The 26,154-nt window shown below is 35.8% G+C and overlaps 1 protein-coding gene across 9 annotated transcripts in view; it reads left to right on the top strand.

Annotated features, from left to right (window-relative positions):
* The window catches only part of TDRD3 (tudor domain containing 3), a 122,285-nt gene that overhangs the window by 56,138 nt on the left and 39,993 nt on the right, over positions 1-26,154 (top strand). For 8 of the 9 annotated variants that reach the window (XR_003255495.1, XR_003255496.1, XM_026077786.1 and 5 more), the window contains 7 exons: positions 6,978-7,138; positions 9,741-9,882; positions 17,206-17,277; positions 17,877-18,026; positions 18,730-18,870; positions 22,521-22,677; positions 23,056-23,181. Coding sequence is in view for 7 of the 9 variants with exons in the window: in XM_026077782.1 (XP_025933567.1) it covers positions 6,978-7,138; positions 9,741-9,882; positions 17,206-17,277; positions 17,877-18,026; positions 18,730-18,870; positions 22,521-22,677; positions 23,056-23,181 (949 nt within the window). In the remaining 2 variants the exon portion in view is untranslated. Of the gene's footprint in view, positions 1-6,977; positions 7,139-7,714; positions 8,903-9,740; positions 9,883-17,205; positions 17,278-17,876; positions 18,027-18,729; positions 18,871-22,520; positions 22,678-23,055; positions 23,182-26,154 lie in introns of those variants that run through there. The other variant, XM_026077785.1, reaches the window with a different exon arrangement.

The raw sequence follows: 26,154 nt of genomic DNA, 5'->3' as shown, positions 1-26,154 counted from the left end.
GAGCTATCCCACCATGTCTCTGTAATGGCAATGAGATCATGGCCCTGCGACCGCACACAGATCTCTAGTTCTTCCTGTTTGTTCCCCATGCTGCATGCACATACTGGCCACTTGATAGTAACCAGTTATAACTTAAGTTACTACCTATTCTGGTTACTCTTTAAAGTTACTCATAGACTTCCCACTGTTTCTGTCATTATGATGTATAACTAACCGTGCTTAGTTGCCTTTTATCTTCTCTTCCACTATGGATTTCTATTGGTTTCCTGTAGGCTTTTTTCCTTCTAGGGCATGAGCAGATTTGCTTTGTTCCAGCTACAATTGATCTGCATTAAACAAACTTCAGTCTCGAGTTGCTCCTTCTTATGATAGTGCTACATCAGATCTCCTGGTGTAACTGTGCTCAAAGCTGCATGTGTCAAAAATGATCCAACTCAACTTAAACATATTTTTAATACATTTTTCAGTTGAATTGATTTTGACAGGACTGAGTTAGTGTGGTTACGTGTGTAGTAATACTGGCAGATCTGACCTGGTAATACTTTTGGAGTTAGCTGTTTGGCATCTGTAGGTAAGCTATGGGCCACCTTAACCTTAACCTCATCACCTTGATAAATATTTTGGTGGTCTCCTTATCCCCTAATGACTATTTCAGGAGCTTTCAAAAAGGCACGATTACTTGCACGTTTTTAAGAAAAATAGATAGTGCTAGATATAATAAGGTAAATCTTTGTGAAAGGCTATTTTTTTGTTTTCAGACCAGTTTCAGGGTGCCAAAGCAATGCCTTTTGGAAGACAGTACAATAACAATCTTGGAAACAGTAGAACACTATCTAGTTACTATATTGTAAAAGTTATCATTTGAAACTATCTGAACAGACTGATTTATCAGAATGTTATTTTTCCACCTTGATCACAGAATTCTGTTAAATTAATATATTTCTGTATATTGTCTTCCTGGCTTGATTTGAAACCTCTTATCTCCTCTTGCTCTAAGGAGAGCAGTAATGGATTAATTTCTGCTTGCATGCAGATAATTGACAGATATGGTAGCAGTTGTAAGTGCTGTTTGAAGAGCCCTGATCTGAAATAGTTATAGTTTTATCAGCTTTCAGGATTTGCAGGACAGGCCTTTGGCTTGCTTTAGATCTAGATAATAAATGTTTCCAGCTGTTGATTAGTTAGTCCCCTGCAGCCAATGTGTGTATTTTATTATGAAATTGTTTTTCTGAACATGACATGGAGTACTTAGATATGTTTCTTCATATTGAAGAAGCCTGTAAGTTAACTACGAATGAGTGAATTATGTTTTGTTTAAGCTGTGTCCAGAAAGACATGAGCATATTGTCTCATGCAATAGTGTGGATATTTGTTTAATCTCTGTTTCTCTTTCTAAGAGTCTCATATATTCTTGAATTAGCACTGAGAGATATGAATAAAGAGAAGTAGTGGAATGTGCTAATGTCTCAAAGACTGCTTGTACTACATGTGTATGTATATATACGTGCACRCATGAAATCTCATAGATAAGTTGAGGAAATGTAGTCTTGGAGTAATCATGGACTGCTTGAAAAATCACTCTCAAAGTGCATATACTTCACTGCCAAATTATGAAGGCATTTCAAGGTGGTCCTACAAAGTTCACTACTGAGTGTCATTTTGATGGATATTTTTGGTTAATAGCTCAGTAGAATATGAAGAACGATAGTGAAATTTGTAAATGACATCAAAGAGAAGGATACTGCACCAAAATGGGGGAGTGGACAAGGGCTTTGGGCAAGATCTTTCCCTTACTGAGATCAGAGACTCAGGATTTCTTCCTTTTTCTTCCAATGGCTACTTTTGCCCAGTCATACAATTGTGTTTTTTAGGATGCAAAAGGCATCCTTCTGTCATCTATCACATGCTTCTAATTTTTTATTCAGTTATCTTTTGTGCTGAGCCCTAATAGCTTTGCACATTCCAGCTAGTTACCTATTCTTGATTTTAAAACATTGTGCACTGTAGAAAACAGTAGCTTATTCCAGAGATTCGTTATCCCTGTTATCATCATATACCTTATTTCTACCTTTGGATTTATTAAACTTCAATTTCCAGTCATTTGTCTTGTGCCTCTTTCTGTTGTTTTAAATTTCAGAGCTCTGACTTATCCAGTGTTTTTGGCATAAATTAATTTCAAAGCTAAAATATTAACATTATAATAGAAATATTTCTCTTTTTTCACGTTGAAAAGGTAAGCAGATCATTAATGATCTTATTATAAAACAAACCATCATTCTTCAAATCATTTTGCTTATGTTCTGCATTTTAACTTATTTGCTTCATTTAGAATCTATTTTCTGAAAGCTGTTTATAGTATTACTAATATGGCACATGAAAATACTTCATTTTTCTAGTTGTGTTTGTCTAGTTTTTGTATTCAAAGGTCATCTTGAGCTGCCTTTCACAGCATTCCAATGTTAACACATCTTCAGTTGCTTGTCCAGTTTGTAAATATTTTTGGAATGACTGGTTTCTTGTGTAGACACCGTATTATTATTTAGACAGTGCCTTCATTCTTCTGTTCCAGATAGAGCAAAGTGTAACTGTACTTTTTTTGGTGTTCTGGAAAATGGTTGCTGTACCAGCGTCAGATGATTTTTGTCTCTCCATCCTGGTAGTATGAAAGAAGTCACCAAAAGCACAGGAAAGAGGAGTTCTGTGGGACCTGCAATTTGAAGGAGCTGGGAGCATGTTAGCAGAGTGGGCTTAAAGACCTTGCAACTTTGGACTGATTAACTCTTTTGGCTGTGGAAATGGCACTTACATGATCCAGTGGTTGCGGGGTTTGGAGGGACGCTTTAGTGTGCTCAGTGAGAACAGCGACTTGACAAATTAACTGTTAGAATTGCCTGCCATGTCTTTTAAACTTTGGTATATTAAGAGGATTTTTATGGGGCTGCTTTGGGGCGGGGAGAAGAAAGAGACCCATACCCCATATACCCATTTTGTTAAAGGTAGCTGCATAGCATGGACTTTGGTGCCCAGGGGAGTTCTTTGTGGTCTGCTAGACCTGCAGGCAGTGGGTGGGATCTAGTCCCAGACCAGCCTTCTAGATAGGATTGCAGCAGGTCTGTGTGACCAGGTCCAGCCGATAGTGAGGCTGAGTATGTGTTCCCCTTAGTGACACACGTGTGCACATGCACGCTACTAACATGGCTGGCAACAAAGTACAGAACAGTGCCTTTACCAGCAGCCACAAAAAGACAAACAGTACTCCCACAACCCTGACCACTAACAGCCCAATTCTGTTCCTCCTGTCTGGCTAATCAGGACTGAAGTTTGCTAGTGGTTCATATACACACAACATGGATCTCTGCAGTGGTTGGTCTTAAACGCCTGGTCTCTCCAGTTGCTGGCCCCCATACCCTGGCGCTTCTCAGACCCACAGCCTCTGTCCCCTGTTGCTGGCACTCAGACCCTTCATCCTCCTTGCTAGGTAGTCCAGTGTGAAGTTTGATAGCAGATCGGGCACATGTACACACAGAATAGGGAGTGCACTTGCACAGCAAGTAAGCAGGGATAGAGAGAATGAGAGGATAAGACAGCAGCGATCAGGCAAAATGACTCAGACAAGCCAGCTGACCAGCAGCTGGTCTACATGCAACTGGCCCATTTTCATCCCCCCTCCTCTTCATTTTCCCATGTTTGTTCTTTCCTGAATCCACCTTGATCCCTCCCTTTTTCCAGCTTCGGTGATCCTGTCCTCATCTCCATGATAAGTTTTACACAGTCCCACAATTCCCCTCAGATATCCTGTAATAAGTTTGCTTTTACCCATGAGACCCGCGATAATCTTGTTTTCCTTTTTATCAGATACAGAGTTCTGGCTGAAACTCTGTAAGTTTACACTTGAGTGGTTCCTGCAGTGGCCCATCAGTCAATGTCTTAAGAGTTCTGGACTTCGTTACTGTCTCTGTTATTGGCTGTTTCTTAGGGTTTGTGTATCTGGGTGTTTAATACATTACTTTTCCATCTCTTGTCTTAAGCTGAAGAGCTGCTAACTAGATCTCTTCACAGACCAGATATCCTTTCGTTCCAGATATCCTTACAGTTTTGTCAAATTTCAGTCCCTTTTTTTCAAAGGGTAGAGATTGTAGTAGTGTTGAAAGAACATTGTTTTAATCACAGGCCAAGCATATTGTCCATTTTCAGAAATAGTTAAGTTGATCTAGCCGGTGTTTTAAAATGTTTTTCTCCTCTTTCGCTGTCCTGGCAGGGGTAAAAAGTCCTAGGTGATGTAGAAATTGTCTGGCATGTTCAGTATACTTCACACTTAAGACAACTGAAAGCGGGGAGTTTTATAATGGAAAGTGAGTAGCAACCTTAACAGATGGGATATAACCAGTTCTAATACTTAGAATGTTTGATAATTTACTAGGAAATGTTTATTGGGTAAAGCTTGCCTTTTTTTCTCAGCTTTTTTGTGTATGTCGTAGTTTAACTGAGTGCCAAAGAGGTTTCAGTTTGGCTGACCCTTTCTGCCTAAACCTGTAGGTATGCCTAACGACCACAGCTGTTTTGGAGAAGGGGGAAAAAAAATCTTTTTTTTGAGCCTTGGAATAGTTTTCTGTGTTGATTCTCACAATGCCCGTTGCAGTAATCAACACAAAAGAGTCCTGGCGTAGTGGCTCTGCCTTCTGGATTCACCTAAAATCCTCTGAGAGTAGTCCCTTTTTCTGCAGGAAGACTGACTTTTCTGTTGTCACAGTGTGCCCATTTCGTGTAATAAAAAGGGAAAGGAAATACTGAGCTGAACTGAGGCTGGGAGACACGGGAGCTCTAAGGTCCTGATTAAGATCATAGAAATAGTTATGTTGTTAATATGATATGTTTTCAGAACGCTACAAGCTCCTTTTTTTTTTTTAACCTTTGCACCTGTTTTTTTCAAAACAACGTGTGATTTCCTTTGTGAAAGAATGCTAAAGAACCAGACTCTGTTGTCCAAACTCAGCAAATGTGCATCCCTGCTTCACTGTAGTGTATGCTTGATGCTAGAAAACAGAAAACATGGGTATATTTGCATATACGTTTATAGTTAGCCTAGCCCTCATTTCTTCACACTCCAGATTTTTAAGGGGACTATCAAACAACTGTTTAGAAAGAAAAACAAGTACCCAGAACTAGAATTTGCTAGACATTTATACAAGAAATTACCATCACAGTAAAGGTCAGCTGAGTACCAAACCTAATTGTGGCTAACTAGAGATGCTTCTCATTTACCTAATACTTTTTCATCTAGATTTTTCATAAAGTTATATAAAACTGAAAATTGTTAGACTTAATTTATGATAAGCCTAAAATTAGTGCATTGAAGTGACCTCTGAATGAGGCACTGTGGTTCATTTGCTACTGAAAGAAATAATCTTTTTCTGCTACAGAAATAATCTTTTTCTATAAACTTCTAGAGGAGAAAAAAATCATTTTTGTGGCTTCTTTACTGAAGTTAATCAATAAAGGGAAACTTGTTTTCATATGATACATTATCCAGTTTTGCTTCCATTGAAATCAAGGGAATAAAAATCTCCATTCACATCAGAAACAGAATTGGTCATGTAATTATAATTGACATAAATAAGGTCCATTCAGAAATGACTAAAACTCAATACTGTTACTCCTTATTTACATTATTTTATTCAAACTCTCAATTATTGAAAAAAAATGATACAAAAGCTTCAGGTTTAAGTAGATTTCAAATAAGCATAACTTACTCTCATCAGCTTGCCAGAAATCATCCATCCAAAATACTCTATATTTTGTGATTTTTATCTGAAGTCTTAAAAGTCTGCAGGGTCCTTCAAATTTTAAATTTATTTGGAAGTGTGAAGAATAGAAAAGCCATGTAGAAAACGTCATTTATTTTACTAGTTGTTGTTTCAAGACTGCAGAAGGGTTTAACTGAGGTGGTGGTACGTAGGGTGTCTTTCTTGCTCCTTTTAGTGGCAGTATTCCAAAGTGGCTTGTCTTTCTCATGTATTCTCATCCTAAATGAAGTCCCTCTTTCCTCATCTTCTCATTTCTTTTACCTAGTCTCACTGCTGCTCCTCTTTATTTTATTTATTCATTTAGCTCTTCTTTTTAGATATATTCATGTTCTAGTTGCTTGCTCTCACTTCATGTTCTTCTGAGCTACCTATTCTGTTTCTCAAAGGAAGAAGCTGAGGAAAGGTTCATTCTTTTTCATCTTTCCTGCTGTCTCTTGGGTGCTAGAGATCCGTTGGGCAGCAGCAGATTGTTCAGTGTTATTTCTCAGAGGGATCAGAATAATCCTACTTCCTTACAGAGTGAAGGAGTAGAGAAGACAATCATGATTGTTTACTCTGCTGTAACCCAAAGTTGATGAGTGGGGTTTTTTTGTTTGTTCATTTGGTTGGATTTTTTTTTCCAGTAAGATATAAATTGTGGTGTGGATATGTTGCATTTTTAGCTGACCAAAGGACAGTGATGTCCCTTGAGGTGGTTATACTACATTCTGGTTACACCTTTGTTTGAAGAAGCTGTGTTTCCAGCCAGTTTTTACAAAACAGTTGTATTTGAAATGTAGTCTTTTTACAACTAGTTAGTCGTCAAGGCTGGCTGTTGCTTTCTGTAGAACACTCTGGCAATGAGAATTTGTGGGTACAGTGTGTGAAGTCTTATCTGTACTCTGTAGTATTTTGGAACTGCRGTATCTGTTTGATATATAGGTGGGGTTTTTTGTTCACTTTTCCATAATTTGCGTCACAGAGTTTATAAAACATTATAATTATTTCTCTGGAAAAGTCATTTTTACGTACTATATGTTCTAAAACTTCCTGAGTGATAGAAATTGGACCTGACTGCCTAATCAAATTGCACTTTGCTTTGCCTGGGGGCATCTGTTAGTGTGTCTAGATAATATTGTGCATTGTTTCATGATGTTAACAAACATTTTTGTCTTTTCTATTTTGCATGTATAGCTGCAAGGGCCATGTGTTCTGCAGATACAAAAAATACGCAATGTTGCTGCACCAAAGGATAATGAAGAATCTCAGGCTGCTCCCAGAATGTTGCGTTTGCAGATGACTGATGGACACACAAGCTGCACAGCTATCGAATACACTAGCATGTCAAAAATAAGGTGAACAGCTTTCTTTTCAAAGTTTTTTTGGCACTTAAATGCCCTTAACGTAATGGAAGAGTTCCTACTAATATGTGAAAAACTACCTGTTGAAACAAGTTTTTGACTGACAAGCAGCAGTGCAAACGACAAGGTTTGGTTATTTTATCTTTCGTTCTTTTCATTACTGTTCTGTTTTAATTTCAAAAATAATGTAGTTTTGCTGTCTGTCCTCTTTGTTATCCAGAAGGCTTCTATGTTCTTCTGTACTTGTTCCATTTCAGACCCTAATAAAGGGATAAGTCTGTGGTTAAGTTGTAGAGCTTTGGTGAAGTGTTTCCCTCATGATAAATAGAAAAAAAGCAAAACACCTTCCCTTCCCTCCCACCCCCACTATATGCACACTTTTTGATGAGATTCTGACTTGCCCACCAAGTCCACCCTGTTTGTAAATCTGTGGTGAAGAGCAACCTGTAAAGTAAAGAAACATTAGGCAAAAAGAAATCTTGTCAGAAGAGAGCCAATAGAGGTGTGCAAGTAAGACTAATAAAATATCTTATATAGTCATGCTCTTTGGCTAGAAAACACTTATTCTTCTCTCCTTCCTAGATTTTGTATATGAAGGAGAACCTTAAATTCAGCATGCAAAGGTATATATGAATATAATTTACAATACCATTTATGCTGAAGTTCATACTGGAAGAAAGAGGACTTGCACGGCCATCTGCCAAGTCAGAGTTAACAAGGCAAGCAGCCTTTTGGGTGTGTGTAGACTTAAGTCAAGTTTCCATTTTTAGTAGTAGCAGAACTTTTATCTGACTTTGATAACAAGGATGTTACAGGCCTGACACCTAACTTAAGCAACTAGTGCTGCTTTACTACGACAAGGCTTTAACTTGGACTGAGTTAATAAATTTTCTTCAGTTAAAAATGAAGACATAATAGAGCTAATCACTGTTGAACATGGGGAATTTTTGTGTGTTTGGTCATTTGGATGTTGAAAATCATCTCTGGAGTCGTATGTGTTGCTCTTTGCTGTACATCAGCTTATTTTGATTAAAAAAGAAAGAATCTTTTTCCTTCGTCTTTCTCTGCTAGCTGCAACAGTTGAACATAGACCTTTTAAATGTCATCTTTTAATGTTAAACTACTACTGAGTAGAAGCCCACTTGCAGTTTAGAGTAATACTATTTTAAAAGGTAGAACACAATGATATTTTAATTCTACCTTTGAGCCATCAGACCTTGGAATATCATATTCCATCATGAATATAAAAGGGCAGAAAAGAAAGGCAAATAGGCTCCCATGTAAGTAAAATCCAAATCACACAATACTTAAGGAAGAACAYCCAGTAGAAGACATAATTTGAAAGTTTATAGATGGTCTCCAAAATGTCACAGAACTCATCACTCTGTTGTAATGATGTAAGCTCTTCTTTTTAAATAATCTTGTATGAAATTAAGTCTGTGCTGTGAGTATGTGACTGTTTCAGGTTTGAAATTGGACCATTAATTTTGATTAATATGCTGTTTCACTACAAGGTGTTTCTTGCTGAGCAAATGCACAGTTTGCTTTTAAATAAGAAGTTCTTGTTCTTAATGAGTAGTGTTTCCATTTACCCTTCTTTTTACGTAATTCTCCTTTGTTGCCCTGTTTGTTTCTCATCTTTTTTTTTTCTTTCTGATCTTTTATCAGAACAATACAGAAAATCCATTAATATTGCTAAGGTTAATGTCATTAGTGCTGAAATTGGCTGACTCCACTGTGAATGTTCCTCACTGTGTGGTAAGGTCCCATGATTGCAGTGATAGTGTTAGCAGATTTTAAAGAGGTTATTGTCTCTCAGTTGAAAGGTTGTAACTGACTGTGTCCTATTTTGTTTTTTACAATAAAAATCACTGTTTCCCAGCTATGCTACTTGTCATATCTTTCAATCATGACTTGGAGATCTATGATTCTTTTATGCATCTGCTGGTTTTTTTCATAGGGAGAATTAAGTTGACAAAAAGACGGGTACCTCCTTATGGGAGCTGACCACAGTGAGCAGCCATATGTTTTTTAAAACAGAGAGTAATGAGGGAAGAAGCACTACAAGGTGCATGGCTTCTATATTAATTCTGGACCAATCATGGGTATTAGTAACATACAGAATTTTTTTTTCCTAATGGCTCTTTGTTTTCTCCCAAGTTAAAGGTCTAAAACAAATGAGACTATTAACCATGTGAAGAATCTCTATTTATTAACTATAAATGGGTCCCAAGATGAGGAACTTATTCTTAGACAGCTGACTTTGAGACATCTTCTGTTAGTCTAGACAAATCACATCCTTAGTTTGGTATTGTTAAATTCGATTTTAACCAAACAGACAATTTGCAAACATTCATCTCTGTTAGAATCTAATTTGCAATATGGCATCTTTGTGTTATGAATGGAAAGTGTTCCAAAAAAGCTATTGAAAAGTACTGTGCATTGTAAAGGAATTATTGCAAAGATTTTTGATGCTAATCTTTTATTATGAAATATAACAATATTTGCAGTATAATAGCAGTAGAGTTTTGTATTGTTTTTTGTGGCAGAATATTAATAAACATATTTGAAATATTTGTTTTGTTTATACTTTTAGCCTGAACACTCCACCTGGAACAAAAATTAAACTTTCAGGAATTGTTGAAATGAAAAATGGATTTTTGCTTTTGGATGACAGTAACACTGCGGTTCTTGGAGGTGAAGTGGAGCATCTTATAGAAAAGTGGGAATTACAAAGGGTGAGGTAACATCACTGGAAATGCTTGTCTTACAGGATGCAAATATATTTAATGACCTCAAGCTTAATGTTAGCTGAGAAGTTCTATCTGATAACCTTTTAGAACTTTACTGTCCAGATATTTTTTGCATGAAGCCAAATATGTGTAAATAAATCTTATATATTATGTTGCAGATGAAGAAATCGTAGGTGATCTTTGTATGGAAACTGATTCCTTTTGTAGTCTGAAAGGTCTGAAAACTTTTATCATCAATATTGAATGTATTTGAGTGCAGTAATGCTTGGTCACTTCCTTAAACAGTGTTTCCTGGTACTATAAAGTTAGAGGATGATGCCTTTTACAACTACAGTCTGCAGAGTGTGTATTTGTGTGTGTGGGGAGAATATAGTAAGCTTACAGAAAGCAGGGAAGTTAGCACACACAAGTACAGATTCTGGTATTGCAGATTTCATCCGTGCTTTAGGTAAATCTGTGATTAGAAAGATGAATTGAAGGTTTTAGTCTTTCAGCAAGCCATGAATACTTGTAAGCTCCCTTACTCTGTTTTAGTGTGTTTACTGTCCTAATAGAATAAGTTAGTGAAGGAAGACTTTTTTTCTTACATTTTGTAACAAATGAGTAGAATTTTCTAGAGCAGGAAGTTGTGACCCTGTTACAAGTTGGCTGCTATGTGTTATGCTAAGTGACTGATTTAGATTTCATTAGTTTGTCAGAAGAATGCAGATGCTCAAATGTGATGTTCACTGATCGCTTTTAAAGTCCCAAATGCTTACTGGGTCAAATGCTGCTACTGCTACTACTACTACTACATACACACATGCATCCATATACATGTCTCTGAATCAGAGTGATGGTCTTTTCTGTGTAAAGTTCTTCTTTTATTGTTGCTGATGCTGTGTTTGGCACGATCCTTTGTTACTGCAGATAGCCCTTTAAGCAACTGAGCCAAAATGGGTTTGAACACTGGAGTTGCAGGAACAGCCAGAATGAACAGGGTGCTTGGCATACTTTTTGCATACTTAGTTGCAAGTACAGTTTTTTAAAAACATTCCTGTATTTGGTGTTTCAAATGACACTGCCTATTTTATAAAAAGACGGTTCTGGGACCAGTAGCAGAAACATCCCATTGAACATAAAGTCTTGTGAGTACTCTGCCTCTTTAGAAAACCTTAAATTTTAAGGTTGATGGGAAGGGAAAATAAACTCATGGAATCAAGAAGTTCTTAAGAATGCTAATTGGTAAAAGAAGGGTCAATAAAATCAGTTAGGTTTATGACTGATATTTTGAACACTCACTTTTCACGTTTATTCTACCTAAGCTTCAAAAATAAATGCTGTTCCATAAATAATTAATTTGTTTTTGAGGTCAATGGCAGGAAATAACTATAGAACATGTTCTGATTACAATAAAGACCACTGAATAACCATCAGCAAGCTGCTGACTCTGACAACTTTCAGTATTTTTTGTGAGCCAGTTATGCTGGCTATGTTTAATAACAGAAGTTACAAAGTATTCACAGTTTTAGTCTGTTTAGATACAGTGTAAAAATTATTTCATACAGCTGTCCACTGAGTTCTCTGGTTCCATCTTGCAGTTTGCCAGAGAATAAATTTCTTTTTGTGACTAGTTCCCACTGAACTTCGTAGCATAGCTCACAGTAATAAAATTACACTCGTGTAGTTGTCTGCAAATTCCCAGCAAGAATGTGGTCAAGTCAACAGACCTGGGGGTGACAAGAAATCAGTTTGGATGGGTGAACCATTCCCACTGGGAATCATAGTTCCAGTTCTATATCCAGATTGACAACTCCAGAGGTAGGGCTCAAATAAATCTATAGAAGCTGGATGCTATTTAGATAACAGTTTCTCCATGAACTTAATGTGTCCCTTTCAGAAAGCTTTATAGAAAGGAACGGTTGATAATAAGTGAGATTGTCAACTTTCAAAAGTATTTGAGCAAGGACATTTCTACTCCTTGTCTAATCTTGCTAGTCAGGATTAAATCAAGTAGTGAACTGTGTCTGCATAAAAAGACTTGTATTTATGTGACTATTTCAAATTACACTTCTTAAACCAATCTTTTTTTCTTTCCACTACTATGTCTGGGGAGCATTATTTGGGCTTTTTGTGTTAAAGATAAGAATAAGTTTCTTCTACGTTTGCTCAGAAAGTTAACGATTTGAAATCAAATAATGTTACAAGGTTGTTTGTGCAGTCTTAAATGATTGCCCTTGTGCATATCCGTGCAGCTTCTAGTTGCATAGTTGCAGTGATATTTAGCAGTGCTTTATACCATTTTTGTTCCATTCAGTATGAAGCTTGAAATTGCTCTGGGGAGGAATCAAGTTTTGGTAATAAAAGACTCGCGCTACAAATGTAGTCTATGTGGAATGAATGTGATATTCTCACATTACAAATATCGTTTATGTGGAATGAATGCAGTATTCTTTGTAGCGTTTAGTTTCATCATAATTCTTGCCTAGAAATTTCTTTCAATTTTTTAAGTGTCATATATTGAACAGTAAATGAGAAATGAGTAGGCAATAAATGAAAAATGCGAGTGTTACTGTATGACCTTTTTCTCTTGATTATTTGGAAATGTAAGATATAATGTGTCACAGGCTTCCTTAGATAAGAGTACAATTCCAAGTAATGGTYGCTTCATAGCGTTCCCAATGTTGTGGTGATAACTACCACTTCAGTTAGTGAGGACCACTATCTGTGAGACATTGCTGATCCCCTTTATGAACAAAGAGCTTTGTATTGGTATTAGTCAAAATAGGAGATGATCTGCAAGTAAGGCCCCAATCAAATTTTGCTTAAATGATTAGTGAAACTGTGTGGTAGGTCTCTCTCTCTCTTTTTTTTTTTTTTTTTTAAACATAGAACCCATCAAATTATGGGTAACTAAAGGGAAAATCTCTAGTATACTTCTTCTGTTTTGGTCAATGTGAGGCTAATTATTTTGTTTACCTGATGGGAAAAGGAAGTGGTTTTATATATATTTCAAAATTCATATTAGAAAGAAGCAAGAGCGGGGAGAGTAGTGTTTAATTCTGTGTGTTCAGCCTAGTATTGTAAACCTGATCTGTTAGAAGGTTCCCTGGGAAATAAGTTTTAATGGTGCAATCCAAATACAGCAGAAAGGAGGGAAGAAGCATACCAAATGCATTAATAATAAAGATTATCATAAGTGATCAATTACCGCTACAAACACGTTTGATCATAAGTTAAAAAGTATTGCTCGTGTTGCCAGTTTGCCCTTCTTTGTGCCAAGTGGAGTTTAATCTCCAAAGCAGCTGTCTGGAGGGAGCAGGTGTTCTCGCAGTAGCCAATGCTACCTCAGAAGAAGGGGCTTCATGGTGTTGGCTTCATGGTGTTCACTTGTTAGGCAGAATCCTTTCATCCTGGATAACAATTTTATGCAGTCAATAGTTACAATTCAGAATCCTAGCTAGTGTCAGTAAATAGGCAGTTCTGGTAAATTTGTAAGTGCTCTTTTGTTTTCTGCCAAGTTACTTGTTTCAACAATAATTTGGAACAGTCTTTCGTGTATGTTTTTGCCTTGGTCCTGGTTTAGGAAGGAAAAAAATGAAAGTGTGAACGTAAGCATGTTTTTTCTGATCAAAGGACATGAGGATTTAACTGTGATCAAGTGCTCAAGTTCTCAGGTTATCATAAAAATATTTTTATTGAATTCAGTGCTGTAGTTCATTCCAAATTTGCCTACATTTCTCTGGATCCAAAACAGAAAAAAATATATATAGTGTAGTGTTTATGGGACTGGATCACACAATTCTGCATTTACTCAGTAGATTTAGGGTGTTCAAACCTTCTATAAGGGACTGGATGGTAGTTTTGTTGTTTCTGTTTTAGTATGGACTTAGTACTAGTGGCTGCAGGGATTAGCATATGTATCATAGAGCTCAGGGATTTGGTGCCTTCTGCAGTATGTATAACACTCATGGTGCCTAATGTTAGATGATGTCTGTAATATAAAATGTCAATTGGAGTTGATCACCCTGAACTCCTTGTATAATCAATGAAGATAAGTAGATTTTAAGCCATGATATATCTGAGGGGTGACATAATCCCTTAAAGTCCCTGTTTGTCTCCATTGGCTCTAAAAAGAGCCTAAGGTCACTAACTCAGATATTTACATTGTAGACACTGTATAAAGCCAGATGAAACAAATCCTACCCTAAATGCCAGACCGTACGCTCTGGCCCRCAAGGAAGAGCTTAGCTGTAGAGGCACTTCGATTTTTGCCCTTCTCCTAGAGTGCCTTTCCTGATGGAGCAGCAGTAGGTTGGAAGGCAGAACCCTCCCTGGGTGCGTCTTGCCCCTGAAATGACTCCTGGACTGTGCTGCCTTAGTAGATATGGGAAGGTATGAGCTTGCTGCAGTGATCAGCTCTTGTGTTGGCTTGTAATTCTAAAAAGCCACTTGGAGTGAATTGATTGGTACTAAAGCAAAATTTTCTAGATTGTGCACTTCTAAGTGCTTTGTTTTGAATAATTTATTGAATATTTTTATCAGTGTTTTTGCTCCGGGCCCAAGGATTTTTTTTATTTTAACCTTGAAAGGAATTAATAAACACAAGTGATTTAGAAAATGTTCCTTGGCTCTTGAAAAACAAACAAACAAACAAACAAAAAACCCCAGTGATTTGTATTTTGTTTAGTCAAATTAATACCTTGTATATTTTAAGAAATTCACTGATAATGCATCAGCTTAAAGCATAGTCACACATTTGTCCTACAGTTTTCACATAGTGGAATTAAATCTCTTTTACATCAGCATTAGAAATATATAGATAAGTATTGTATATAGACTTAATTAATGAAAACTTTCACTGCCAGCGACCAGTAACAAATGATGTATGTAATTATGCATGACAGCTCCAATGAAAAAAATCCATAACAAAATAAACCCCAGACAATAAGAAATGGAGAAGATGATAAAACAGATTCATTGTAGGAAATATATTTTAGCATTTCAACAGCCTTTAAGGACCTTTTCTTCCTTTTTTCCGGTTCTGAAACCAAATATTTTTGTGTAATGTGGAACAATTAACAGCTATCAAAGCATGGATTCCAGTGAACTTCATTATCTTGCAGCTTGTTGCTGTTGTCAGAATTTGTAAAGAAACAGGAACAGTGCATCAAGTATAAATGGATATTTTCATGAAATATTTTACAAATCCATCCTTTCTCCTTCGCTGATGACTAGTAACTTATATTATTTGAAAATGCATTGTTTTCAGGCTTAGCTTCCTGATGACCTGATTTTGGCTAAGGATTTAAAGTAAGTATTTCTATAAACAGTAGTCTTTTCAGTAACTGTTTGTAGATGAGTTCATGAATTTGATTCCTTTTTTAAAGCTGCTAAAACTGTTTGCCTTCACAACCTCCTGTGGCAACAAGTGCCAGAATTTCACTGTGTCCTGTGTAAAGAAACCAATCTGCTGCTAATTTAGATGAGTGCCCCCTTGTTCTAGTATTGCAGAATTTGGTAAATAATGAAGTAGTCTGCATTTACTCCATTGCCTTCATGGTTCTGCAAATTTTGATCATATTCTTCCTTTCCGTGCTCTTAACAAGCAGTGTTCTTGCTCAAGTGAAGTGCCCCAGGTTTTTAAGTCTCCTAATAGCGCAGCTGTTCCATCTGCTTTATTTTTCCCTGTATGAATTACCTTCCATTTATCTTCAGTGAAGCTTGTCTACTGTCTTTTTTGCTGGCTTACTCACTCTTGTGAGGAGATCTTCACAGCATTTGACTCCCCAGAAGAGCCTAGTATCATCTATAGACTTGGCAGTGTGTCTGGTTACTCCCTTGTCCAAGTTACTGAAGATGTTGAACCCAGCCTTCTCCAACACTGATCTCTTGAGAGACCCTACTGCTGACTCTTCTCTGGAAGTGTTAAACCCTATCCATTACTTCCTATCCATTAGCTAGTTTTCAGTCCATAAAAGAACCTTTCCTCCAGTCCCAGGACAACTTTTTTCTTTAATAATTTGTGTGGAATTTTGCCCAAGACTACTTGAAAATCTTTAAAACAAACAAGCAAAACTCCAGCATCATCTAACTCCATTATGTTAGTGAGATAGGACTTTCCTGTACAGAAGCTGGGTTGGCTCTTTTCCGATGGACTGTGTTTCTCCATGTGCCTGTTGGTCTTATGCTTTATTATAAAAGCTATCATCTTAACAGGGTTGGAAGTCAGACTTACTATCTGTAGTCCCCAGAGCCTTGTAGAGTCCTTTTTGTCGGCCGAGTTAATAATAATTTAGTTGTAATAATTCAGCTGCAATTATGGAAAGGCCTGCATGTGTAACTGTACAAGTGTGAAATAAGACAGTGAAGTCCGAGTAGGAGCCATAATTTACACTGAAAAATAAAGTTTTACTGAAGCATTTGGCTAAATAATTTATGTTGCCCTAATTGTATGACTCTAGATTTTTATTGACTGTAATAAGAATTTGAACAGCTAAACATAGGTGTCTTTACCAGGAGACGAATCTTGCAACTAAGTCATGCTTAAAGAACAGTACTGAAATTCTTAGTGAGAATTGATTTCCGGATATTTAAGTTTTCTGAAGAAAAAAAAWATATATATATATAAATGTAAATAAGTAAATGTAAATATAAATATAAAACCATGTATGAAGGAATCTGAAGTATAGGATGCCATTTGGTGTTCCCTTGCTGAAATTTGCAATATAACTTTTAAAATGTGTAGAATATTTTAATTATTTTTGAGAGTTAAAAGATGGGCTGTTGTACTTATTTTTCAGTTTCTGAACACTGTTGCTATTAAATGGTCCTGGAATAAAAATAATCATTTCCAGCAAGCATTTCCTACTCAATTAGGTTATTTTATCTTTTTATCCTTTGAAAGTCAGATCAGATAATCAATGCTTCAGAGCCTTGTCAATATTGATTTGTATTTCTGACTATTTCATTTGTGTATGGGTTGCTGTTCTAGTTGAGTATAAATAGTGTTTAATTGTTGCTTTGGAAACTGAAGAATTAATAATAAGAGCTACATGTTGCCGATTCCTTTGAAGTGCGAGTTGCTGCTGACTGACAAATGATTCCTGTGTTAAAATAGCTGACCTGTTGCAGTTCTTATCTAATTGACACTAAAAGACCATACACACTCACTTCCACTCAAGCCAAATACTTGATTAAAGGAGTATCACACTTTCTTTTTGGTGCTTAAAATGTTTATTTCGCAAGTTTCATCTATGTTCTGAAATGGAGACTGTTACCAGTCTGGTTTTCATTTGCAATTTATTAATCAACATTTTTCTTTTACAGAGTTTAGCAAAACACAATAGGAGTAACATTGGAACAGAAGGTGGCCCTCCCCCTTTTGTGCCTTTTGGGCAGGTATGGTGAACTTCTCTTTGTCATTGAAGTGTGGCACACAAAATGAAGCCACAACATTTCATAAAATAACCTGGATCATGATATCTAGGGGCTCTAGTTCCATTTGCCTAGAGACTACCAAAGCACCTTCCGTCATGGTGACCTGAATCAAAAAAATTTGTTCGTTGAATAGCCACAGCATTCAGGGAAATCACTGCTATTAGTCTTGAAAAAAAATTGCAGTGGTCGGGTCACTTTATTGAACTAATTCATGTCTAACATTTTTCACTCAAGTTTGCACTTCAATTCTGTCTGGTGTGGGGGCCTTTGATTCTTCCTGCCGTATCTTGTAGGCACCAACATCTTCCCTTCTTAGATGACAAAGATGTTTACAAAAATTGTGTTAGCCACATCATGAATTAAGCTGAAAATGTAAATGTTGTTCTTTGGCCTCTCTTGTGGACCAGAGATGTTTGCTGTCAACAAAGATAGCTAAATGTCCTGTGTGTAAGTTTTTGTGATCACATCATTTTTCTAAAGTTGTGCTACTCTAATAATACTTTTTTTTTTTAAAAAAAGAGAATAGACAGAAGAGTTAAAACTTTCTTTTGTACTACCAGAAATGTGTGTCTCATGTACAAGTGGACAGCAGAGAGCTTGATCGCAGGAAGACTCTGCAAATGACAAATACTGCAAAACCTGTTGCTGACAATGATGAATTTGAAAAGCAGAGAACAGCTGCCATCGCAGAAGTAGCAAAGAGCAAGGAGGTTAGAATGCGTGTGCTGCAACATTTTACTTACTGTGTTTGATCTTTTATTGTTATTTTAAGTATTTCTTAAATCAAAAATACTTTCTGAAGTTTGCCTCCTTATAGATCTCCTTAAAAAGATGAATCAAAAACAGTGGATCCTTTTTGGATTGATGGGAGCATTCTTATTTGAATGCAGCTAATGTGATGAACATAGAGCTGTATCACAAAACGTTTTATTGTAGATCTGATTTTGATAGCTCTATTAAAATGTGTGGATTTTGCAATTAAACTAATGAGATTAAAGTAATAAAAACAGATTATTAATTTCAGTCTGTTTTTTCAGTTCTCAAAAATCCATGATTCCCTGAGTTCTGTCTTATAGACAGAAGCTAGCTATGGAATAGCTAGGAAATTTTGTTCTAATGCATCAGTTTTTTTATGCCCTCCCTCAGTTTTCTGTTAAGATTTGTTAAGTAACTCATGAAAACTAGAATTATATACCCTCTTTACAGCCTAATCTGGGCATAGGGGAAAAATAAAGTCCTCCCAAATAAATTAATCTTTTTTTGTGTAAATTAGCAATTTATTTGTTGATATAAAGCATAATCATAAAAAATACAGCTCCATCAAGTTTACTGCACTTTCTGTAGTAGCTAAATATTAAGGCTTATTTTCCTAAGTGTTGTTTACTGAAATGTTATTTTTGTGCTTATCTAAAGACCAAGACGTTCGGAGGAGGCGGTGGTAATAGCAGAAGTAATCTCAGYGTGAGTGCTGGAGGGAATCGAAACAGGGAACTGTTCCAGAAAGAGAAGACAACAAAACCTGAGGGAAAAAATGAAGGTGTCTACCGAGAACTGGTAAGGTTGAAGACTTAAATGTAACCTTAAACATGTGTACTATTAAAAAACCAACAACAACAAAGCCCTGAAGAATGAGACTTTCCTTTCAGTTTATTTTAAAGTCTATTTAGAATGCTTAGGCTGTTTTTGTACCTTACTGAGATAGTTGAGATTCAGCATGATTTTTTTTAAACTTTGATGTCGTCTTATCCAGTAAAAATTAAAACAATGTCCTCACAAAGGAAAGTACTAGTATATGTGGTATAGTTCGCTATAGTATAGTTTTATTTTCTCGTTTAAGTGAGTGTTGCATGTTAACATTGATTAATTTGTTTTAGGCAGGAAAACTTCTATTTATCAATTTCAGCATGTCAAGTAACATTTTAATGTAGCTTTTCTTCCATGTTAATTTAGTATACATTTACAAAAATCTGTTTTAAACCATTCATTTGACACTGAGAAAACTACATGCTGCTTCTGATATTTAARCTTTCAAAGTAGAAATACTTCTGCTGTAGAATCACAGAATCACAGAATGGTTGATGTTGGAACGGACCTCTGGAGATCATCTAGTCCAATCCCCCTGCTCAAGCAGGGTCACCTAGAGCACATTGCACAGGATTGCATCCAGGTGGCTTTTGAATATCTCCAGAGAAGGAGACTCCACTGCCTCTCTGGGCAACCTGTTCCAGTGCTCTGTCACCCTCACAGTGAAGAAGTTTTTTCTCATGTTCAGATGGAACTTCCTGTGTTTCAGTTTCAGTAGCACTGGAATGTCGTGCTGACATGGTCACAAATAATGTTTTGTTTTCAATAAGGTGGCTCTTACCATTGGAGAATCTGAACTTTGCTTCTTAATCTAAAACATCACATTTCAATCTATTTCATAACTTTATATTTAGTAAGAAGTGTTCTTTGGGATCACCTCATTGAACTAAATGGATATAAGATGAGCAGTCCTTGAAACTTCTGTTTTGCTTGCTTCAGCAATCTAAAAGTTCATGATGGAGGTTGTATTTGTAATCAAGAAAACCTCAGGAGAGAGATTTYCAAGTATGCAGTGGCAATTAATGATTCTGATTTGAGTGATGGAAGGAGACTGAAAGAGATGTCATGACAATGTGGYAACTCAGTATACCAGTATCAAACTATTGATTATAAATATCAATTACTTACTGTTGAATATTTTCCAGCTTATTTACTTTTATCAAAGATTTAACAAGAACAAGAAAAGACATTTAGGAACAGTAAATGCCTGTTTTAATTTTGTTTGTATTGTAAATGACGTCTCCTTTCAACTAGATGTCTGCTTCCAGCACTGTGCTCAGAAATGCCAAATACAGAATTGTAGAAAAGAGGGCTAAAAGGGTGTCAGGAGGTCATTTAATCATTCCTATGCCCAGCGTAAGACCAGTGATACATGTCATTCTTGAGAACAGTGTGTCTAACTAAATAGACTTAAAAAAAAAAAGTCCCACATAATTTAAAACAATGGCTAAAACTTCTGTTTAAAGTATTCTGTGCTTTTTTCTATGAATTGCAAGAAAATTGTGTCACACTGCACTGTAAAAATAAAGTTTCATTAAGCTGGAAATACTGTTATAAGTTGTTTAACATTTTTAGTCGCTTTTTAGAAGAAGCAAATATGAACCCAGTAAGTCCAGAAACTCCTTTTCAGTTTTATGTAATCATTTTAGATCTTAAGATAATGATAATAAATTTGTTTTCTCTCTTGGAATTGTGATATCAAGTTGGTTTGATTGTTGACTTGTATGTGTGTGTTAAAGGTTTTTAAATCCATTTAATGTATTACCTTCAGGGAAATCTGAAGCACTATATCTTCATGAACAAAATAAGAAACAAAGAAATAGTTTCTCCTGTTCCTTTATAGATAGACAGTCATCCTGCTCTCTATAGTCCTTCTAGTGTATGTCCTACAAGTCTAATTTTCCATTTTTTTCCTGGTTTTATATCTGAGAACTGGCAAGATATGTGCTGTATAAATAAAGTTGAGGGAAAGATTTTGACATCCACAGAGGCTTCAGATACTACCTTCTTTTTCAAACAGTCTTTGTATCTGGGAGATTGCCTCTCCCCTGGGTGTCAAATTGTGACCTCCCCAAGATTATATCTCCACAGCTTAGAGCAAAGATACTGTATGTATGAATCTTCATTTCATTTGAAAGTAAACCTAAGTGGGGTGATTATTCCTTGTAGACATTTACATGATCTTTCTGCCCCACTGGACCTTGAAGACCTTAGTAGTTGCCATTCCTTTATTTATTCAGTCTGTGGACATTTGATCCAAGAATACTGTTGATGAATTTGGGAATGAAGAAGGATATACGAGACAGTTGGAGTTAACTCAGCCAAGCACGTAGAAGTTTTATCCAAACCCTACAAAGTTATATCTTGCACATAAYAGTAATTTTGGATAGCTAAGTGTGGTTTGAAAGTTATTTGGATTCTTGCATCTGGCTTACTAAAATGTCTGTATTGAGGTAGCAACTACAGGCTCTGATTTTGGTTCTCTGCTCCAAAGGAGACCTACATAAATCTGTTGTCCCAGAGCGCACAGTCTGTCTTGAACTAAGAGTGAGCATATCAAATATCAGGAGAAAATGGGGAAGGGAGTAATTGCGTCATAAAACTATGGCAGCAGGGAGAGGTGGGGATAAATGTTATCTGCTTGACAGTTCTTTTATAGTTCTAATATACATTTTTGTTACTAAAATAATTTAAATTCTTTTAAGCAATGGAGGAAGAATGAGTTGTGTGTCTTAAAGAGTGAGTTTGTTGGGTTTTATGGCCACTGTACTGTTATTTTGGCACGTGTTGCCTAGATGTTGCGTTGATCATAGGACTCCAGTTAAGAATGTACTTGGTTACAGCTGTTGCAGTGGATGGATAACTAGCTTCAGATTGGTTGGGTGTGGGATGAGGAAGGACAGAGGGCCTGCCAGAGGTCTTTGAAAAGCAGGAATCTTTTTTTTTCCTCTCACTTCATGTTCAGTGCATGTAGGTGTGTCTGCAGTAGAAGAGGTAGCAGCTGAGTCCTTTAAGCACAGATGTAAGGTTATTTTCTATAATTCATGCTCTGTGATGCCTACTTTACCTTTCTGTCACCGTATTCTGTACAACTTGGAATAAGAAAGCCTGTACTTCTGAACAATAAAGTTGTTTGTATTTCTTGGTTTTCTTCTCCAGAACAGTGATTACATGTTCTCCATATTTTAAGAAATACATAACTGTGTTTTGTACTGTTTGTAAGAGCTGTGAAAGGGTTCAAACAGGAACAAAAGGCTTGCTTTTATACCAGCACTGCTTTGAAAGGTTCTTTTACTTTTCATCTGAGAGAAAGCGTATTACTGTCTGTCAGACATTAGGCAGTGACACAAGAGGTAGACTAGGGGAATTTCTGTTTGAAACCACCTAATATTAAAACTGAAAATCAGTGAATTAAAAGTGATAAAACAAAATCTCTACTAGCCAATTTTTGAGACCTAAGAGAGCTTATTTGTAAAGACCGTATAAAAGACTGAAATATTTATTGTCAATGAAATGTGAATTAGTGTTTTAATTAAGTATTAATGTACAATTACAGATCTGGTGTTTTTATAGTCTCTGTTGTAACTTACAATGAGTTCTGTGTGTATCTTTTGTTTCAGGTTGATGAAAAGGCTCTAAAACACATAACAGAGATGGGTTTCAGCAAAGAAGCAGCAAGACAGGCGCTTATGGATAACAGTAACAGCCTAGAGGCTGCATTAAATTTTCTTCTGAACAGCAGTAAACAGAAACCCATTCAGGGACCACCACCTAGAGGTATAACTTGCAAAGAAGTGCTTTAGAACAAAATATTCTTGAGCAAAGGAATATGTGTTTGGTGGATTGCTAATGTAGTTATGTAAGAGCATATCTATGTATTTCTTTTCCCACAACATATAATGCACTGCAAACCTGAGAGCAAATACTTGGAAAAAATCTCTGTGTATTATATTCTCATCAAATTTTTTGGATTTTAAGTCACAGATTTGAATATCCTTAACAGGAAAATATCTAGATTTATTTTGTCTTTGATTGAATTTTTTAAGGCAGGAAATACAAACATTTTATATATTAAGTATACTAAAAAGAAATGTGGACACTTGCTTGTTTTTCTTCATCTTTTATCCCCAAATAACTTTTGTTTGATGTTTGCAGGTAAAGGAAAGGGCCGAGGCCGAATCAGACCTGAGGATGAAGAAGAGCTAGGAAATGCCAGACCGTCTGCACCAAGCACATTGTTTGATTTCTTAGAATCCAAAATGGGTACTTTAACGGTAGAGGGTAAGTTATTGAAATTAATATATCTGGAACCAATATTGGACAGTGTTGGTGGAATTCTTTGTCCTAACTTGACCATATAAAAATGGCTGTTAGAAGTTCCATCACAGTCAGCAGTAAGAAATGAGGAGGACTAATGAGCGCTTCATCTTTTCTGAAGAAAGGTCAAATAAATTGCACTGTGATGGTTTGTATTTCTCACTTGACTATAGAAGAGCTTAGGGTGATTGTTTCAGGTTTAAATATCTAAAACTCAGTCATTTTGAAATTAGGTGAGATAAATCTTTGCTTGTTAATCTAATTACTTAAAGGCACTTGCTAATCTAATTACATAAAGGCACTTGCAATTTTTGGTGGCTTTAATGGGCTTTCTTGTTGTTAAGAAGTAATTAAAAAAAAACCAAACACCAATCCTCCTTCCTCAGCTTATAAATATTACATTCTGCCTGGTGCTCAATTAAGAATTTAGTAATGGTAGAAAGCTGAATTGTTTTTCAGTTCCCTCAATCTGACAAAGAAATTATTTTTTTCCCTATAAAATATTAAGTGACCTTCTTCTCATGGTTTGTCTGTTTAATAACTATAGAGACTGAGGAAATGCAGGATCTTAGAAAGAGGGAAGCCTAATAATTTCAAAGATTTAATGTGAAAGATGTTTTCTTTAATGTCCTTTCAGTCCTTCCTTCAGCGGCCATATAAGGATGTAGTCTATAGATCAGGATGTCTGTTTAGGTTTAAACTATTCATTAATTTGGAAGCAGTAACAGATGCGTTTTAAAAAAAAAAAAAAAGTGAAACTCCATGCAACCTGAGCCCTCTAGAGACTGCTATAATATTACAGTAAAACTCTCAATAAGCTAAGCAATAAGTTGAGATCCTTTGTTGTTTTGGGTATGGCCTTGAAGGTGTTTCAGTGGCCATGAAATGAAAATATCTTCTTACATTAACTCCATCACAAAACCTCACATTATGATTTTTTCCTCCCTTAGAAACAACAAGCTTTCATAAAAGGGTGAAAAATAGCATCATACTAATAATTTATATGAACCATTTGATATTTTGCAGTTAGCTCTAAGGAATTAATGCAGCCAAGGAATCTCTGCATTTATATAAAAGGATTTCAATTTAAGTTCCAAATTATTCTTTTTGACTATTAATAATGAGTCTTGACTCTTCTTTTGTGTATTCTCACTGGATTTGGAATTAAAAAAGAAAAAAAAAATAATGTGGAAAAAGGAAAACAGGCTTGTTGAAATGAGGGCAAGAGTTGAACAAAAGGTGTTGTTTATCAAAAATTTAAAAAGAAAATACTTGGTGGTGAAAATGGGTTTTCATTTCATTTTTTGTATTATAGGGATGACAAATTTATTTGTTTAGAATACTATCTTTAAAGATTTCTTTAAAAATGTTTGAATTCTTTTTTTTTCTTCCTTACACCTGGTAAAATGAGCAAGATGTAGTGTTAATCCATTGATAAAGTCTCTCACTAGATTTTTTTTGTTTGTTTTTTTGGAAGTAGTCATAAGCTAAACATGATATTTCCATGGACTGAAAATCTGGTGAAAGTTTCAGAACACATCTTCCCATCTCAGTAGGAGTTAGTGTATCAAGTTCCTGTTAAGGATTTTTCTTTAGGTTATTGAAAATCCGAGGGGAAGAAAAGGTGTATCCATATTTGAAAATGATAGTGTGACTTCAAATTAACAATATGTCATTTATCATCTTTGAATTTGATTGGTTTTAAGCACAACAAAATGAAAACCAGGAATTCTATTATTGATAAATTCATATTCACATGCATTTATGGATTTGTATAGAGCATAAATGTGTGCAGATATTTATTACTTTGACTCATTTGTCTTACATTAGCAACTGACTTAATAGGACTTTTCATGGTTTCATAGTCTTCCTATACTGCCTTTTCATTTTTGTTAATTTGGAGCTATGTTAGGTGCAGTTTACTATGTAGGAAGCCAGTCTGTGTGCAACAAATTTTCTGTCAGTAACTGAAAATAAGGGCAGGCAATCAACAGCATCTCACTGATTAAAGACTGCTAAAAACGTGAGGAAGCTGGCAGAGTCACTTTTGTCCCTTCTCAAGGATGGAATATGATAAAATTAGGATGGAGTGTTGTCAAGGTAAAAGAATGCATGTTGAATATTTGAGGAAATTTAACCTTCAGGACTGATCCAACCAACTTATTGTTGACTGCTGTTCAGACTTTTGTATGTGAATACATGGTTTCTTAGACCACAGATTTGGAAATGCCTTGTTTAATAGCATTTGATGTATTATCTTTTTTGAAGGGACGCRTTGTCACCTTTCACCAGTAACTCCAGTATTCTCCTGCAAGGTGTGACCTTTGAATATATATGGTGTGATATATAGGAATTTGCAGAGGCTGTAATGAAGGGCGAGTAACTGTAAAATAGGGAATACATGGAAGGTAATTTGGGCTTAAACAAGGACTCTTACTGGATACTTGATTTAGATCAGACAGAGTTTAACTGTGGGAAGAAAACAGTGTATTTATGAAGCACTAATTTATTCAGCCGAAATACAGACTTTTAAAAGTTTATAGGTTGTATAACATATACATATATGTATATATAGTGTCCAATTTGAACTTGGCAGCAGATTTTTTTGAGCTTTGGGAAAAACAATATTAAGTGTTAGGGCTTATAGGTTAAAGCAAACAAATAGCACTTCTATACTAGCTGTTAAAGGTGTGCAGGAAATTGCAGATTAGGAAAAGGGAGATGATACCTATAATAAAAGCTTTAAGATGTTAAAGAACAGTTAAATATCAATGCCAAAATGTACTTGGTAGTAGCTAGATTGGTTGGTTGATTCGGTCCCCCAAATTTACCTTAAAAGAATTCTGGTGGTGTACTAGAAAGAGACCACTATTGAGTTAGTAAGCAAAAAACGTAATTCCTATTATTATTATTATTATTATTATTATTATTTTAAGT

The sequence above is a fragment of the Apteryx rowi genome, unplaced genomic scaffold (assembly GCF_003343035.1).
Source record: "Apteryx rowi isolate R43461 unplaced genomic scaffold, aptRow1 scaffold_461, whole genome shotgun sequence".
In the NCBI taxonomy this organism is placed as follows: Eukaryota; Metazoa; Chordata; class Aves; order Apterygiformes; family Apterygidae; genus Apteryx; species Apteryx rowi.
This window is presented reverse-complemented; position numbering and strand designations above follow the sequence as displayed.